The 19,788-nt window shown below is 36.9% G+C and overlaps 1 protein-coding gene across 3 annotated transcripts in view; it reads right to left on the reverse strand.

Moving 5' to 3' along the window:
- The window catches only part of WWP1_1 (WW domain containing E3 ubiquitin protein ligase 1), a 31,405-nt gene extending 15,591 nt beyond the window's left edge, over positions 1-15,814 (reverse strand). The window contains exons 1-7 of one of the 3 annotated variants that reach the window (XM_051211341.1): positions 15,697-15,814; positions 14,812-14,970; positions 14,355-14,777; positions 11,231-11,301; positions 5,288-5,502; positions 2,891-3,303; positions 66-457 (exon numbers count right to left, since the gene is read on the reverse strand). Coding sequence is in view for 2 of the 3 variants with exons in the window: in XM_012938279.3 (XP_012793733.2) it covers positions 66-457; positions 11,231-11,301; positions 14,355-14,470; positions 14,502-14,777; positions 14,812-14,869 (913 nt within the window). In the remaining variant the exon portion in view is untranslated. Of the gene's footprint in view, positions 1-65; positions 4,907-5,287; positions 5,503-11,230; positions 11,302-14,354; positions 14,778-14,811; positions 14,971-15,696 lie in introns of those variants that run through there. The other 2 variants (XM_012938279.3, XM_051211340.1) reach the window with 2 other exon arrangements.
- Between the last annotated feature and the right edge of the window lie 3,974 nt (positions 15,815-19,788).

Below are 19,788 nucleotides of genomic sequence, written 5' to 3' on the forward strand. Positions count from 1 at the left end.
AAACTTAAAAGCGAAATGGTGTATCTCTGATTAAAAGCAATTGAGAAAAAGTAAGAATTACTCACCCCAACCTGGTGGTAATGACAAATCAATTTGAGTATTTTGGGAATTAACATTAGAATTTGACAGTGAAGAGGAAGCAGATAGGTTGTTAGGTTCCCAGAAACCATCGACTTCAGTCCAATCATTTAAAGGGCGTTGTCTGTCAGGTAATTCTGCATCTTGACCTCTAGAAGTTGAGTCAACAGTTGCTAAAGTATTCCTTGTAGATGAAGATTTATGGGATCCAAATAGAGATCCTATTAAAGCTGACCAGAAATCCCTATCATGTTGATTTGCTGGCACTCTAGGCCCACTAGAGATGTTAAATTCTGTGTGTGAATTAGATCCGTTTGGAGGTTGAATATTATCAGTTGTAATCACAGTAGTATAGCCATTTACTAACTGATGATGAGATCTAAACCATAAGGAAGAATGTAATATAGAGCAGATAAAAAACGGTAAATACATCAAAATGGTGAATATTTATTTCAATGACCAAAAAAAAGTAGTGCAGCAGTCTATTCTAGTTTTGACGGTTATTTTGTTTGTGACATTTAATAGTAATATAATGATGGATTATTCTGTACATTAGATTAGTTAATTAACATAAAAGCTTTTCAATCCAGTATAATAATCTACAGATGTAATTTTCTTAACTAACAATAATGTAACTATACAAGTACATGAATGAAAGTGTTCATTTAATTTTATTTGTTTTTTTTAAAATACGTATGATTTGAATAAACAGACCATATAACTAATTTTTTAAAAATGACAAAAAACAAACACAGCAAATAGACCTAAGATAATTACTAATTGCTTTGCATTTATAATTCCTTCCAATGGGCCACCAGATAGATACGCTGTCACACAAAAACATTATCTAATAACGTCCAGAGGTACTTATGTTAAAACAATTAAGTATCTAAAGAAGAAAAAAATGAGTAATAAAATATTCGAGATCTAGAAAAATCCACGCAAATCACTATTGTAATTGATTTTGAGTCATGTCTTGTAGGGTCGCCCAGAAAACATAAAAACTGATTGATAAACTAATGGAATGACAAAGGTGGCTGAATAAACGACCATGTTGGTTATGAGAATGATCCTTCCAAATACTAACTGAATAAGTTTCAGAATACAACTAATAGACAGTTGACTAGATTCCTATTGTAAAACTAAAGTTATCATTCATATGCGAAATATCTAGAAAAAATATGACTAATCAAAGAAAAAAATGAAACATGCAAATATGGTGGCATTTTAATGAAGTAACCATTATACTGAACGAAAAAATCATGATGAGCAGTAGTGAGATAAGGATTTAGTTCACTTCAAATTTCAATTTACTATTGATGCTGAAGACTAAAGTACGAAGTTGAACTGTCATGAACTTTAACTTTGAGTCCTATTACATCACAGTTGTGTAATCTCGGGGTTCTGATAAGTCGAAAGATGTTAATCTGACGAAGTTATCTTTAGTCCCACAGCACCATCTTATGGACTGTTTCTCTGCTTTATTCAGTCCGTGAGATACCATACGTTAAGGGTATCTGGATTACTCAAATAGAAATCGTAATCACTAAAAAGCGGTCTGCCCTGAGCCCAAAAGTAGTCTGCACCGTTAGCTTGTGGACATCAGGTTTCATAGATGTGTAATATAGCTTCTCTCATTGAAGAGTTGCACAGCCGATTATCATTGGTACGGTTACTTCAAAAATGATATGAAACTTCCATACTTTCGTTGTATAGAGATTTGTTTTGTCTGTCACGCCGCCATTAATATATAGCTAATAAATGCAAAGACAGTTCTATCGTATGATTTAATACGAACATGAACTTCTATTAATCTTATGAAATTACTTTACACCTGAAAGGTGCAATGAAGATACTATACTAATAAACACTGATTATGAAATAACTAACATGAAATTTAGAACTTGACTATGAGTAGAAAATGAGAATACACCACTTGAGTGACCCAGTACACTTTTTTCAATGCAACTGACTTACGGAGGTAGCAGGATGGAGTGCGATATAAGATATGGTTAGGTTACATACCTCTTACTTGTGTCAGTCCCACGATTTGACCAAGGACATTAAGCATACAACTACTTGATTAATATAGATATGTTCAGATTGATGTGACTTTATGTAGTCCAGCAAACGTCAGATTATTTACCGATTTGCAAGGCTTGTGGGACCGCACAGTAAGATAATATAGTCAACAAGCTGAAGTTTTAGTGTTTTCATAAGTTGTAGATATAATACTAACCTCATACGCTATACGTGCAATAGTTACAGAGGAAATGATGAAACTAGGCAACATTGTCTAGACCCTTGATCAATTTGAAGACAGAGAATATTCATTGTGTTTCATCATTCTGAGTGAGGTTGGGAGCTTACTTTCCTCTATAAGGCTTTGAGATGCTAAAGAACATGTTAAAAGTCATCTTTCCAGAGCAGTTTCATCTGACGAATAAAAAAATCCCTAATAATATCAGGACCTACAAAACTATTAACATAAAATGTGTGATTATTAAGACATAGTTGAGGTTGGACACGTGAACCATTCATCCACAACCTGAAGATAGATCTGCTCGTTGATGGCCAATTTCTCACTTGTTTAGTATATTGCCTCCACTTTGATTGCAGCTATTATTTTAGACGGGACAGGTACTAAATTTATATTGGACGAATTTCACATACACTACGTATGATGCTTTAGCGATAGGTACAATGACTATTTTGTTTTGGAGTGACTCAGTAATTTCAGTCTGTTATATTCCTTCTAGACAAGAATGCTGAATTTATTCCTTGGTGATTTAAATTCCTAATAAATCTTTACTTTTCGGTGTGTATATTTATGAATCATAGGACACAATTTGAAGTCGAAGCTGCTGGAGTACCACACCAACTGAATTCACTTTCAAAATGTTAACCCGAGTGTTCTAGGATTGGTTTTCTGACGTGAAAGTTTTTTTATTGATGACATGAGAGAACTAAAATAGCTTCTAAAAACCCCCAGATGCAGTTGTTTTCTTCATTCTTATAACAGTTTTTGACCATCCGATGTGACGGTCTCCAAAAAACTTCCGAACATTTTCTTAGGCTATTGACGGATAATTGTGTAATTATAATTGACCAGAAAAAATGGAACGCTTGGTTCAAACCGGCCGTGTTAGATACAACTTTATGTAAGCAGCTATTTGGTAAGTCAGGACGATCTAGAACGCCCAAAACACCAACGGTAGCGAGCTCCTGAGTATGATGAAAATGCAGAAAAGAAACAGTATAAGCCATATGGAAGCAAGACAGATTAAGTACATAGGTTGATATAAAATGGGTATTTTTGGATAATATAATCAAGAGAAGATTAAGCTTTCTATTATGTATGTGATAGTGTTATCATTACTGTAGTTGATAAAAAAAGGAAGTAGGTTAACACTAACAGAAATTCGTTTCATTCACAGGTAATGAAAATAATTATTCTGACATGAAAATAATATATTTGTAATATCCCAATGAGTAGAAAAGTTCAACTCTATCCTTTCGTACGACAAATGTCACATTTTTTATCCTTAAACATACATACACAAACATGCCTCATATGAATCACCTTGACCGGAATGACGACATCGACTTGGTCAGACCTATTTTCTTCATTGATCGCACCAAATATTCTTGTTTCGTTCCTTTGTACTATTTAAACCTGGATTAATTTTATTTCTTTATTTGTTCCCTGAAGAGGTAGCTTATACTGAGTTACGAAACGTCAGAAAAGTGTAATTCTTCTACTCATTGGGATATTACAAATATATTGTTTTCATTGATAACAATCTAACCAATGCTCAATTTACTTGGAATTATTCTAAAATGATTAACGAAATGTGGGGGATATTAAAATATTTTGAAAATGAGAACGAATTATTCCTAGTATCGACCCTACTACAGTATTGGAGTATTTGATTAAACAACGACCATGTACTGGTTTAAACACATGTGAGTATTCACGTGGAGAGTCTCAAGAAACATGCCTCTTTAAGAGATAAGGTTATTAAATGTCTATTCATAGAGGAGTTAGGTGCATATATCAGCGATTCACACTCCAATGTATGATAAAGTTTCATTCAACCTGTTGTTAGGGAAACTATGGTCATTTAGTAGCTTGTAACCACAAACTCGAACTAATTAGTCTTCAAATATTTTTTTCCAGTGACTTTGTGAAGAGTGAAAGCAAACAAACACGGAAAACTCATGTCTTGGTCAAGAGAAAGACTAGTTAGTCACCCTTGTGATTTCCAACACTTTCAGAGACCGCGAACAAACTAGGAGGACAGACACCCACAGATTTGGACGTTTGTCCTGATAAATTTTTAAAAGTGGTAATAAGCTGTTTATCAGAACAGTGTCCTAAGGTGTCAAGCCACAACTTAATGGGTCACGCTGCAACTTGATTGATATAAATTAGCACAAAAAGACTAGACAATAGGATATTGGTTATTACTCAGTTGTCAATTATATATATAATCTTGTCTTAGATTCGATTCGTAAGTTATTATGGCTGTTGATCAAAATGTTATATTCGTAGCTTGCCCCCAAATGCCCTGGTACGACCGAGAGTGGGGAGAGTCCGCTCTCCCTCTCGAAATGCTCTCACATGGCCACGCGTATATAGCCTCTGCCAGGGAAGTCCTACTCACTGCCTTCTCGTGGCGGGGGTGTTGTTTACGAAAATGAGAGGATGAAAAGCGAATGTCCGGCGCTTTAACCGGATTCCAAACCAATGGTGCACATGGGCTCCAGTATCCTGCGGGAACAAATGGCGTATGAACCAATTGTTGGTCACCGGCTTCCATGGGACTGCATCTCCTTACGATGCTCCACTGCCTTGTGGATCAGACCTTCAGGTCGAAGGCTCGGGGAGTGGCACCCTAAGAAAACCACCTGCTTCGGTTTGGGCACCCGGGCAGTATCACAACCCTCTCACAAATCAAATGGGATTTGTTTGGCGCATATGTATTTGGTGCCTCCTTGTACCAATATCCGTGTTGAAATAAATAAATAATAAATAAATCTGTAAATTCCTATAAATTCCGAATTAGTAAAAGAACTTTACAAAAACTAGCGAAAAGTTCCCGGCGTGTTTCTATTTGCCGCACATTTCATTTCTCGAAATTGAATTATAATAAAAATAGGTTCAAAAATAAATAATAAGTAGTATATATACATAGCAATAACGCACCAACAGTCTAAAACTTCATAAACTAAGTTGCAGATCATATTTGCACGACCAGTTGTTTTTACCGAAGATGAGATGGAAGTTAAAATCAATCGTTTTATTTGAAACAAATGTATTTATGGACCATTGAATTCCTGCTGTTCGTAAGTAGGCAGTAACTAGATACAACCATTAGATTGATCTAGTATTCAAGAAATTTCCCAGCGCTCTAACCATTCCTGCTTTCACAATGGAAAAGTCACTTAAGACAATTAGACTACAAATAGCATTAACATTAATCGTCAGAGCGAAAATAAAAAAAATTACAGCGGTCTAAAATAACTTAAAATCACAGAAGAGCAGCCAATTCATTTAAGTTACATGCAAATCTGGATGAGGAATCTATAAATGTCTGTATTCATTAGGATCTTAGTCGATGAATTGCGAGTGCCGATAATTAACAGTTTCTATGGAACAACTTTGAGCACATACTTCGGTGCAACTTTTAAGTCCCTAATTTCTGTGACAGAGTGAACCTGAACTAATATACACTTTGATGATGCAAACTACTCTAGAAGCATTTTCTTTTCCTCATTAACTTGAACGATACAACTAGAAAAGCGCTTGGAGAATCTGTTACTTATTGCACAAGTTTGTCAATAATAACCAAGTTGTATGAATAAAAGATCGCTGTATACAGAATAAGTATATTTAGATACAGGACTTTTAGATGTCTAACATACATCTTTATCACAAAACATTAGGACATAACACATTAAAGAAAGTACACACAATAAAGCCCAATTTAACCAAATGTACAGATAATGGGGAAGGAAGAAAATCCCTTTGAGTAAGTCATAAAAATATGAAAGTTGGAATCTTGGAACCTTACGGGAGAGACATCACAGCTGGAAACCTAGTGTCAGCTTCCAATAATTAATGACTACGTTAACTAAAGTCAATATGGGAGTACCTGATCATATATATATAATCGGGGTGAAAATACTCTTTGGACTAACAGTTATTTAAAGTCTTATAAAGAACTGTCATTCATGGTGACGACTATGTGTGGCGTTCATCAGTAATGTCCAGTTATAATTTCTGTCCGAATTTGTTTTGCAATGACTCTCCCAAGATTGATCTCTACCCTGAAGATCTACTGATCAACATAGTGTACATGATACGTAGTTGTATGAACAAAGACTATAATAAGACCTAAGACTATTTAGACACGTTGAGTGAATAAATAAAACTCAATCAGTCAGTCATAACGTAGAACCTAGACATATGTACATAAGTTCAAGTTGCCATGCCCCATTAGCACAAAGAGACGAATTCATCAGGCCAAATACCAGAATGGTAGAGGTAGTAACAGTATCAGTGGTAATAGGAAACATTAGGTATCGAAGACACAACTCGAAAAGAACGTATAAATTAGCGAAATAAAAACACTTAAAAAACTTGTGAGGTATTTAGAATCACAGAATTTGGAGGAAGACAAAAAATGGATGCACCGACGCGATTGCAAATGAATTTTAGTTATGTCATTCAAAGCCTCTAACTATTTGTTACGATAATTAGGTGGACCCCAACCAGTTAGTCTGTACCTACTAACATGGCTAAGTCCAATTGTCAGTAACTCCATAGACCAATGCTGTTTTAGTTTGGCCGCCCCTAGTTTTCTTCCCGCCTTCTGCACAAGAAAACATCGCCCTTCGAGGTGAGCGCTGGTTGGGTATGCGTAATACATGTCCCAAACATCGAAATAAAGCTATTAACATATGCTTTGGAAATTTCATATGCCAAATGATGTTCCATGAATGATTTACTCTAAAATACAGTTTAGAATGGACAATAAGTTAGGGATGTATATTACTTTGCTTAAGTGAATATTTATACTAACGCTAATGAAATAATCTTTGAAATCTTCACAGTAGTTTGAAAGTGAGTATACTAACACTATTACAATGTTACTTTGCTATTGTAAGACGCACTTTAACAGTGAAAGATATGATTACATTACATCCGTTCAACAACGGAGTTCTTAGAAGCATCTTTCATTTGTGGTGGAATAATTGACTAAATATTGTTGACAACTGGTGTGAAGTTCTAGAAGAGGTTTAGTAAGTCAGTAATTTTGTAAACTTACACTGCGATAGTTGGACTATGTACTACATATGACAAGCAACTGTCTAAACCGGAATGCGGTTTCGACTAAATGAGATCTAAGTTAGGAAAGATGTTTAGGATAGCCAGACCAAAATATATTACCAGTTTATAAAGTCACCAAACATTAACGAATTATGTGAGAAAACCAATGAACTTCCTGGGACGAGATAGTATCTATGATATGATAGGATTTAGTGCTTAGTGACTCCATACGACATGATCCAGAATAAATCACAATAGTGTTTTAGATGAGTTCATTCTCTGGATTTCTCTAGATTTCGAATATTTTATTACTCGTCATTTTTTCCTTCTTTAGACATCTAATTATTTTAACATTCTAGTATTTCTAGACGTTATTGGATAATGCATCTCTGTTGTTTATTTAGTCTCACTGATGCTTAATATATGGTCCTACTAGAAGGTATTATAGCTGTGTGAAAACTTTATTTACTTATCATACAAAAATGTCTTTTAAAATAATTATTTATTTTGTCTACATATTACAGACTTATTCGCAAAACTTGTAGCATATTGTAGGATGGTGTAGTAAAAAGGATTTTTAGTTGACTTGTTTATACAATTAAATCATATTATGAGCTGAATTAAAATGGATTTTGATTAGCTCTCAGACATTTGATATTCTTTAGAAAAAGAAACACAGATTTCAGTAAATTTCAGATTACAGAGCTGATTTTTGATAATTTGGTTCGACAACAGGTATCTCAAAGCTCACGGTTTATGGACTGAGAATTATTTCCAATTGACATTATGTGTAGCAGTAATTTATGGCGAAAACGTCAGAAACATTTTGATTTATCCCTTAAGTTATGGAACGAATCGTTGTAAAATGTTGCTTATTATTATTATTATTGTTATTATTATTATTATTACTAATGGCTTTATTCAATATTATATTTTGGTACAATATAGAATTCTCAGCACAGGTTATTTCAACAAGTTACTTACGCAACAACAACAAAAACACAGTAGCGAATACAAAAAAAACGGTACAACTTTTAAAATTAAGGACATGTTAAGAATGCAAGTTATTGACTAGGTTAACTCTAACAACCTGTTCGTCACAGAGTATATTTGCTAGGTAAGGTATTATAGTGTCTAAAAATTAAATTTTAACCCCTGATATGTATTGTAATCTTTGTTTAAAAATAATTAGTTCGTTAACTCCACGTAAGATATCTACGAAATCTTCCTTAATTTACTGTTTGTCACAAATTGTACCAATCACAAAAATACTACACTAGGTAATCCATTTTACTGATACTCTTACCAATGGGTTTGCTTAAACCATTTTGACAAATAATACTCATATTTATTATTAATTACTGATGAATACTAAATTTCTAAAATATCTCTATACACCACTGCTTTTCTTGGTCATTAGAAATCTTGCTTTTCTAAATTCTAACATACTATTATGCTTTTCTGGATCGAAAAATGACGAAGAAGATGAATTAAGCATTTGAGGTTTAAAAAAAACTATACGTATTTTCAACTGATGCATTTATATGGGAAAAAATAACATTGTCAAAATTATCGTCTCGAACACTATGTCGCCTGAACCTCGCGAATATATTCAAAGACAGTATGAACAGTGGGAAAATAACTTCATGACCACTAGTGTGTGTGTGTGTGTGTGGAAATCGGATAGTTTTGCCGAGTGTAGAGTAAAATAAACATTAGTGTTTTGAAGTAGTTCATGATGAAATATGAACTAGAAAATGGTAAACAGGAATACAGAACGGAAATAACGGTTTGTGCAACAAGAGAATTTAATCTTTTGTAATACTTATTTTATCAAGTGGACAATATTTACGTGCATATTGCAAAAACTGGTACTGAAAACTACAGACAATCGTTTCAAAAAATCATTTGGCTTTTCCACCTAAGACTTTTTTTATGATAAAAATTCCTAATGCTTAGCCTAAGAACCTTATAAGACTCATTCATCAAAAAAGGATAGAAGACGTATCCTATTTTACACCGTTTATCTAATAGAAAACAAAGACAGAAGTAGCAAGATAACAGTGTTGCATAAGGATCTTCCATCACTTTAAACCACCAATACTCAACAATGTTGTGTACCACACCATTTTCATTTAAAAGAGATGATACTTTAAGAGGGATTTTAAAGCCTTACTGATTTAATCTCTCAATAGATTATAAAATAGTTGTATATATGAAAAATTGTTATGAATTTCATAAAACAAAAGACTTTTCCTATGGATGTAGCTCAGTAACTTCAGTAAAGTGTATTGTTTCACTGCCCTTTATCATTTTATTATGCCTGACGTCAGAAGGTATCTGAGTGTTAGTTACCAGAAATTCTGTTACTAAAGGTATATTTAGTACTAAGGGCAAAAGAGGATTTTTCTATCTAATCAGAGACCAAAGTCTTGTTAAGAAACTTTCGAATTACATAATGAGAACAGTATGTTTCTAAGAAGTAATTTGTCCTTCATTTATAAGCTCTACATAATTCGTTGCGAGTTCATAACTAACTGATGTGGGCTCGAGATTAAAACCAGCTGCGGAGAGAATCTATCCTCGATCACTTATTGCTGGATGTCCTTTGAACACAGTAGAATATAGCAGATATTCTGATTACCTCTATACACTAGAATTCATTTAATAACTGAAAGTGACAAAAGACCTTGAAAACAAAATACAAGCTTTAGCACGAGAAATAGATGTTTCAGTTTCCACTATTAACCCCACCTTGAATGAAGAACTCCACTACCACTCATAATAGAATCCCCAAGGTAAACTTCATACCAAATACTCTTGAGAAAGGTCTGCAAAAGGTAAAGAAGCTCTTGGATAAAGTAAAGCATTCTGTTAAATCAATGACAATCTCGTTCTTCATGATGGAAAGTCTTTTTCAGAATCAGTTTCCTAACTCTTAAAACATGAAGCCCTTACAATTCAAACAAAATTTCCACATTATGAAGATGAAGCCCCCGTAAATTGTAAGTTTTTAGGCGTTTGTAGTGAGGGTAGTGTTAGGTCAGGCCATTTTTCTAGAGAAGGTCTTAGGCTAAACTCTTACCGCCTTATGGAGAGTCTGAAAGCCATGGTTGGTGTCCACTGGAAGGTATGTGTAGCACTATGATTCGGGAAAGTCACACATAAAAAAGACTGAGAAATGGTCGACTGGAGATTTTTGTTTCTTCACGACACCTGATGTTTGGCCCTGTAACCCCCTTGGTTGTAATCTCATAGAATATGCCTGAGACGTGATTGAGGAAATCACCAACTGCATTACTTGTAACACAAAGACCCAATTGACCAAAGGTGTAATCAATGCCTTCCTTGTGGGTGTCGTAAACGCCACACATGTTAGCTCTGGGAGGCGGATAGATGATGCAGGGGATTTTAAAAGTAGCCTCCTTGTTTGAGTCTCTTTTGACCGCCCTCATGCTAATATTTTTCGAATAAATTTATTTTTTACCGAGATTGTTACATTTTCCCTTTGAATAAAACTGTAAGGTTTATCCTGAACATCTTGTATGTAAACTAGCGAGAAGCCACGATGATAAACTGATCTCAAGAAATATTCCCTTGTTAAATCTAATTATATCTAATTCATAATTAGTGATTATAGTTGAAGTATGTACTTTACAAACAGTTAAACTTGTCTGCATTTAAAACCCAATTTTATTAAAATCACATCATTAATGGTAAAAAAAAGTGTGTTTTTATACTATGACCAATGGAATTCAGCCACGTTGATTGTGATAACAAATAAAAGCTCAATCAGAGACAAATTTAATAAGTTACCTTTGGTGCTGAATAGGTGTAGGGTCTAATCCGTTCGAGCTAGAGGGGACTTGTGGTAAATTGTCAAGCATCTGAGAAACAAAAACAACATTTTACACCATCATTATAATTGTATCACATCAATACCAAATTACATAGTAGTCAAAAGTAAAGCGACATTTGTACCAACTAGTGAGGAAAATGCTTTGCGTCTAGTTTATTCAAACTATATGCTAGGGATTACCAAGTGAACAGAGAATTGAACAAAAATGTGATTCAATAATCATAAGTAGGTCCATACATTATGATGGAGCTGTGGTCTGTTGGGTTTGGCAGTTAACTTTTCACCAGAGTCAAGAGTTCGAAACATGTTTTGTCTACCTGGATTTTGATTGCATACTAATGCCAAGGCAAAACATGTGTGATGTGTTTTTTAGTACAATAGAGCCAGTTACATATTATTATTGGGAAATATGTGAGGGTACAAAACTTTTTGTGGTCGTTCTAAGCGGAGTATATAATGTGAGCGTACCTTGCTATCCAAGTATATATTCCACCACAAGGCTCTGAGTCACTTTAGTTGGTTAAAAAAAAATAAATTTGGCACGAGGCTCGCAATTACCGAGAGTCTAAAGCTTAAACCGACGAATTAGAAATAGATGAATGAAATTATTATTATTTTAACACATAGATATTGGTACAAGGAGGCACCAAATACATATGCGCCAAACAAATCCCATTTGATTTGTGAGAGGGTTGTGATACTGCCCGGGTGCCCAAACCGAAGCAGGTGGTTTTCTTAGGGTGCCACTCCCCGAGCCTTCGACCTGAAGGTCTGATCCACAAGGCAGTGGAGCATCGTAAGGAGATGCAGTCCCATGGAAGCCGGTGACCAACAATTGGTTCATACGCCATTTGTTCCCGCAGGATACTGGAGCCCATGTGCACCATTGGTTTGGAATCCGGTTAAAGCGCCGGACATTCGCTTTTCATCCTCTCATTTTCGTAAACAACACCCCCGCCACGAGAAGGCAGTGAGTAGGACTTCCCTGGCAGAGGCTATATACGCGTGGCCATGTGAGAGCATTTCGAGAGGGAGAGCGGACTCTCCCCACTCTCGGTCGTACCAGGGCATTTGGAGGCAAGATGAACGATAACCAAGTTCTTATCCATGTGAGCCAGTCTGATAAAAGTCGTGTATAGGGCCCAAGGGAAATGATATACCTTGTTATAAACTGTTTCGATATAAAAGATCATATGAGTTTCTAGATCAGAGAATATAAAGCAACTTGCAATTTTCGGATATCTATGTTCCATACAAAAGAACGTGGATTGATCTAAAACTTTCTGTTTCATTTGTAACTCATACTACCGAGAGGCAAATAAGCATCAAACACTGATTTTTAAGTTTTGGATAAGTCGATGTATTGGAGTTTCAAAAGCAAAAATGCTTTTTATTTTTTACAGGTAGGATGATTAGTGGCTTAATGAAGTTTAAAAGTAAATACTTCTGAACTACATACACTAATCAGAAGTTCAGTTAACTACTATTTCTAGTAATATGTAAGAAGAGCTAACTCCGCCTGGAGATCCTCCGAGGGCTACTGCCGGTCCCAAGCCCGGATAAAGGAGGAGGGTTGGGCATGGGGTTAGCGACCCCATCCTGTAGAAAACTAACTCGCTAAAAATACGCCAACCAGAAAAAATTATTCAAACCTTTTAAACTCTGCCCTGGGAGTCAGAAGGTCTTTATTTAGAAGAGTTATGACGCCTCATGATGAAAGCCGAGTATGTAAGACGAGCTATCATACTGTTATCTTATTACTCTTATAACGTCAAAAATCACGTCCATATTGGTGGTCAGTCATCGTTCATTTAGATGCCTCAATGGATTTATTCACAGTACTAGCCATATATCCTGAAAAAAATACCACCCTCTGCCCTTTTCAGAAGAACTCAACGATTATTTTTTGACCAGTTTTAAATAACCAAAAGCTATTACCGGAGCTCCTGTGATTTAGTTAATTTATCCACTAACATACTTGTTTTCGATAGGAAAACCTTTTTAAACTAAGCTAAAACCACTGATAATCTGAACATACGAATGGCTTTCAAATTAGTGTTTCTCCTCTTATTTTAATACAAACTTATTTCCAAATGCATCCACCCATTACATACCGTCATTCCAACAATGTTGGGCTTAAGGAATACAAGCTTTGCAAGGCGGAAGCATTTTAAGTATGTGTGTGTGCTTGAAAACGATTGGGATTTTATACAGCTGACAGCTATTCATATAACTACGCTTTCAAACTTTTAATCGACAACCTTGACTTGCGAGGTCAGGTAGCATATGTAACCCATTCTGATACATTACATGAGTTTGTAAGTGGCCATTTAGAACCGTCTACATACAAAGCCTAAATATTACGAAGGAACAACTAGCTGATAAAATACTGGGGTGAATAATGATTAAACTTTTTAACCGATGAGTGAATGGATAATTTATTTCTGAAACAGTTCCAAACTCCAACTGAACAGATACAGAGGGTAAATAGGTAAATAACGGTATAAAGTGATTTACAGTAAAATAGTTGACCAATGTGGTTTGACCATAGGATTTTTGTCAGATATCATTAGGTAGCACTGACCAATGTTACGCTATAAAACCAGTTAACAAATTGGTCTGGGTACATACCAACTCTTCCCATAATTCATACTTCTTGAAGACATATATATATCACTGATTAAGCGAAAACTGAAGGCTTTACAACTAACAGTTTGATTAGAGAAGAAAATCATGCTTATCTGATGTTGAACCTGGAGTGTTCTAACAACTTGAACGGAGCGTCTAATACCTTTCAGCAGTATCTTAAGGCAAATTCTGTACGTAAATGAGGGCCAAATTACTTGTGCCTTTTAGAGACAATCATCTGAGTAATATAAACATTTAGCCAGGTGTGCACTACAACTCAGATGTACGAAATAACGTCTTGAGATCACAAATGGTGTTTTATTACAAGTTAACATTTAAATGTACCCCATACGTCAGGAGCAGTTCGGAAGAATTTAGCTACGAAATGAACAGAAAACGATATAGGATATGTTAACAGATAAATATTACATACACTTAATTACAGTGACCTACATTATTTCCGTTTTCCAGATTTTGTACACACACGTTAAGCTTATCCAGCATCACAAATACTGATCCTTTATAATCACATCCTTGGAATAGGGATAACCTCAGTTCGCATTTAGAAACTACCAGGTAGAAAAATAAATGTAGACTTACGAATACCGTTATGCTCAATGAGTATAGAGGAGAGATTGATGGCCGCAACAGCAATTAATACATCAGGTCCCAATTTGAAATGATTAAAGACTTTTATTTGGATGATGCTCTTCGGAGATGCAATAACTGAGATAGACTCATTCCATGTAGGATTCCATGTCTTATGGCACACTTTGGTTTTGTAAACAAAAGTATTGTCAACTAATAAGTCTGCAAACAAATCACCGCTTTTGCTAAATAAGCTTTTACACGACGAAGAAAATGTAGCACATTTAACTAAAACACAAATTAGACGTAATGTGTGACTTACTCGTGATTACTAACTGGCTCAGTCTTCTTGAGAGGGGCTTATCACATGTTGTAAGCATAGGGACAGCAAGGACTGTACAAAATGCTAACTAATGTGCTAAATATGTATTCAGATCTGAAGAGGGACGTTTTTCAGGAATGAAACATGGGCTCTGGATAACTACAAAGCGATTTGAAAAATTAGTGATAATGAGTAGTAATACCACTAGTATTAAAATTACTTTCACTGAGCTTATGTAAAAGGATATTTGAAACGAGTAAGTCATAAAATTTATACCCTTATAGGTAATAATGAAGCGACCGGGAAAGTAGACCACAAGCAACAGGAACTCGGTGTTGTTTATTTCGGAACCACTTTGGGATATGCAGTTTCTTAGTAGGGACAAGTATAACTCATTAACCAAGTACAGGTTTATGTAGTGACCCTGATGGGTAAATCAAAGTACGCGGAGCATAGTCGAACATTAAACCTGATAGCTGAAACTCGAGTGTCTGAACTACTGAAATTCATAGTTACAGCACAATTGCTCTGAGGTAGATGTTGTCGAATATTGCTACCATTAGATTTCACGATGGCCAATAGATAGATATAGGCATATTGTGACTAAAGTTGGTTTGAATAGAACGGTTTATGATACCCGACTCTTAGAGTGGTAAGCCTCCCATTAAAACGTTTTAATGCCTGTGGAGAATCAGTAAATTACTCTATTAGCTTAAAAGTCAGGAATGGGGCCTTAAACTGCTAGAAATAGTAGTAGTAAGGTATGCGATGAGCTGTTATAATTTAGACCACTATAGATTTTACAGCGAAGTGCCTTTAAAATCTAAGAGGATTTCGTGCGATAAGGTCACTATAGTTTCGAAATGAAGAATAACTATATAATACTTGGAGAGTCATTTGCGATCCAATCACTTCATAACCTATCCAGTCACAAGCGTTGATTGTGACGAAGGTCATGTAAGTACCGCTACTACTGACGTTGAAAACTTTGTTGATATTTTTTACGTTTATACATTGTCTGGTCCACCACAATTATTTAGTGAGCCCCGAATTCATTATAGACGTTTGCTGTTTATATATATATATATATATATATTATTTTTATTACTTGGCACGCCACTCTATTATTTTTTTCCCACTATGAACTCTCCCACTAAACTCATTGATATTGATAGTCCACCTACCAATCCCCAAAATTCTTCACAACCTGAAGAAAACGCTTTAAGCTCCATCAACGCCATCTCAGAGTTAAGACTACCAATGTATGGTGTTAATAATCCTAGAATCTGGTTCGCCCAGGTAGGTGCATTATTTTTGGCACGAGGCATGCGCTCTCAGGCGACCAAATACGCACACGTTGTCGGAGCACTACCAATAGAGGTGGCTACAGAGGTCGGAGATCTAATTGATAATGTACCTGAGACGGACCCCTACGACAAAATTAAAGCCGCAGTCATCCACCGTACGTCGCAGTCCGATGAAAAACGTTTACAACAACTGCTTATAGCATGCGAATTAGGGGACAAAAGACTGTGCAACCAGCAGATATTAGTTGTTAACCCTCCTTCCAAAAGCAGTTAACTCAATTAACGAGCCAGCTGGCGTCACTGCAATCGACAATAGCAACCGTCCAAGCTAGACAATTGTGATCCTCCTCCAAACGAATATCTTTTTCTAGACAACGGTCTCGATCACCGAAGCAAACATCTGCAGTTTGTTGGTATCACCAAAAATACGGCACCAAAGCACGGCGTTGCACACGACCGTGCACATTTTCTTCGACTGATACTGAGAATCAGGGAAACAGCCCGGGCAGGCAGTGATGGCGGCGCCTGTTTCTGGCCATTTCTGGCTCAGACTTTTTAGTCGATACCGGGGCCGAAACCAACATCTTCCCACTACATCTCTCTCGACGACGGCACTCTGAATGTTCTAAATTATCTCTCATCGCGGCCAACAACACTGTCACTAAAACTTATGGAGAACAGTCATTAGTCTTAGACCTCGGCCTCCTCAGAAGATTCACATGGGTGTTTATTGTAGCTCAAGTCAAACAACCCATTCTCGGAGCCGACTTCCTCAGTGCTTACAACCTATTAGTAGATGTGGGCAACAGGAAATTAATTGACAACAACACGAATTTACAGGTCATTGGCACAATCACCTTCAACTACGAAATGCATAGAGTTCGAGTGATAAAACCTGTGAACAACATCTTCACCGACATGTTGTCGAAATTTGAGTGCATCACTAGGGTAGATTACCGAAACGAATGTACCACCCACCATGTACAACATCACATTACTACCACAGGCCCACCAATACGCGCCAGGCCAAGAAGACTACCACCACATAAGCTAACAATTGCTAAGCGAGAATTCGAGCATACGATGCAACTAGGCGTCATTAGGCAGTCTAGCAGCCCATGGGCTTCCCCACTACACATGGTTCCGAAAAAGGATCAAGATTGACGCCCCTGTGGAGACTACCGCCGTTTAAACAACCTGACTATTACGGATCGATACCCCATTCCTCACTTACACGACTTTTCTTTGAACCTACATGGAAAACGGATCTTTTGGAAGTTACATCTAGTTCGAGCATATCATCAAATACTGATGGCACCCGGGGATATTGAAGAAACAGCCGTAATCACACCTGTTGGCTTGTTTGAATTCTTGAGGATGCCTTTCGGACTAAAAATCGCTGCTCAAACCTTTCAGAGATTTATGGACGAAGTAACCAGAGGTTTGGATTTTGTATTTGTCTATGTCGACGATGTTTTAATCGCCAGTTCTTCCACTGAAGAACATCTTCAGCACTTTCACACACTTTTCGAACGTTTCAAAAGTTATGGCGTTGTAATCAACCCTTCGAAGTGTATATTCGGCGCCTCAACTCTGGAGTTCCTGGGACACTACATCGATTCCCAAGGAATTAAACCGCCTGAAGAAAAAGTCGAAGTCATAATCAACTTTCCTGAGCCCAAGTCGATAAAAAGCATTACGCCGGTTCCTGGGGATGTGCAACGTTTTCTCCGACGTTTTCTCCCTAGCCGTGCGGCCATTTTGCAACCTTTGACAGATTTACTGAAGACGGATAGAACTGAAGTTCAGAGTAAAAAAAGAGAATACCTTCACGTTAACGCTCGAGGCCAGAGAGGCTTTCGCTAAAGCGAAATTGATGATATCCAATGCTACCATGCTACAGCACCTAAACACCGACCCCACAACGCACCTCATCCTCTGCACTGACGCCTCCCAGAAAGCAGTAGGAGCAGTATTACAGCAGTGCATGAAGGACAAGATTACTCCTATAGCGTTCTTTTCCAAACGATTATCGCCAATTCAAGAGCGTTATAGCACCTTCGGACGTGAACTTCTGACTATGTGCTTGGCTGTAAAACATTTCAGCTTCCAGTTACAGGGCCGTGATTTCTCTATTACGACTGATCATAAACCTCTTTGCTATTCCTTTAACACGTCGTACGACAAGCATTCCCCACGGGAAGCTAGACAAACTGGATTATATTTCTCAATTCACTACGGACATCCAGTTTATCAAAGGCTCCTCCAACATTGTCGCAGACACTTTATCTAGAAAGGATATCAACATGATGGTACACAACCACAACATCAGCCTCGAAGCTTTAACTAAACTACAAGTGGACGATGCAGATTTGAAGGCCTGCAAAGAGAAATCTAACTTGAATCTTAAACATGTACCCATTCCTTTCTCAGATGCATCTATCATTTGCGACACTTCAACGGGTAATAATCACCCCTTCGTGCCACAACCTTGTCGACGAAAAATATTTCAGCACTTGCACGGTCTTTCACACCCAGGCATCAGAGCAACAACAAAGCTTATCACAGAACGTTTGGTTTGGCCAAAAATCAATTCGGATGTTAAACACTGGACACGTGGCTGCTTACAGTGCCAACGCAGCAAAATCCAAAAACACACCATTAGCCCAGTTGGGGAATTCCCCATCCCTGACGAACGCTTCTAGCACGTGCATTTAGATTTAGTCGGGCCCCTGACACCATCAAACTCTTTCATGCACATCCTTACTGCAGTAGACAGGTTTACTAGATGGGCCATAGCCTGCCCCATAAAAGACACTTCGGCAGAAACAGTCGCTTCAGTCTTCCTCGACCGCTGGATATCTAACTATGGAGTACCATCAATATTCACAACAGATTATGGTCCCCAATTTCAATCTGTCCTTCTTCAAAAGTTCACTAAACTTCTCGGGGTAAACCACATCAAAACAACAGCTTATCATCCTGTAGCTAATGGCATGGTTGAAAGATTTCATCGCCAATTAAAAAGCTCACTGATGGAGAAAGCTGACTCATCAAAGTGGAGAGATGCCTTACTGCTTGTACTCCTCGGTATTCGTTCAACTATAAAGGAAGACATTGGATGTACAGCCGCCGAGTTATTCTATGGTACAACTCTAACGTTACCTGGTCAACTAGTCAACTATGGACCTACAACGCCAGGGGATTCTACTCGCTTCGCAAGTCGCCTATTACAAACGATGCAGAATATTAGAGCAATATCCCCTCGCGAACACAACAATCGAGTCCAACTTGATAAAAACCTTGAAACGTGCAAATTTGTCTTCGTCCGAGTAGATGCGATAAAAAACCATTGAAACAACGATACGAAGGCCCAGATAAAGTAATTAAACGCACACAAAAATACTTCATCATCAACAGAGATGGCAGCAAGCAGACCATTTCTATAGACAGAATTAAACCTGCTTTCTGTGAAGCTACTCAAGTCAAAGAAGACAACACTGTTGACAAACAACCCCTCCCACCAGTGACTGAAAAACCAGTGGAGGATAAAAAACTTAATACTAAGCCTTCTTGTTTAACACGCTCCAGTAGACTTATAAACAAACCCAAGCGTAATGTCCATTTCGTCGAGTAAAAAACCAAAGCAAACACCTACCGATGTCCCACA

This window comes from Schistosoma haematobium, chromosome ZW (genome assembly GCF_000699445.3).
Source record: "Schistosoma haematobium chromosome ZW, whole genome shotgun sequence".
NCBI lineage: Eukaryota > Metazoa > Platyhelminthes > Trematoda > Strigeidida > Schistosomatidae > Schistosoma > Schistosoma haematobium.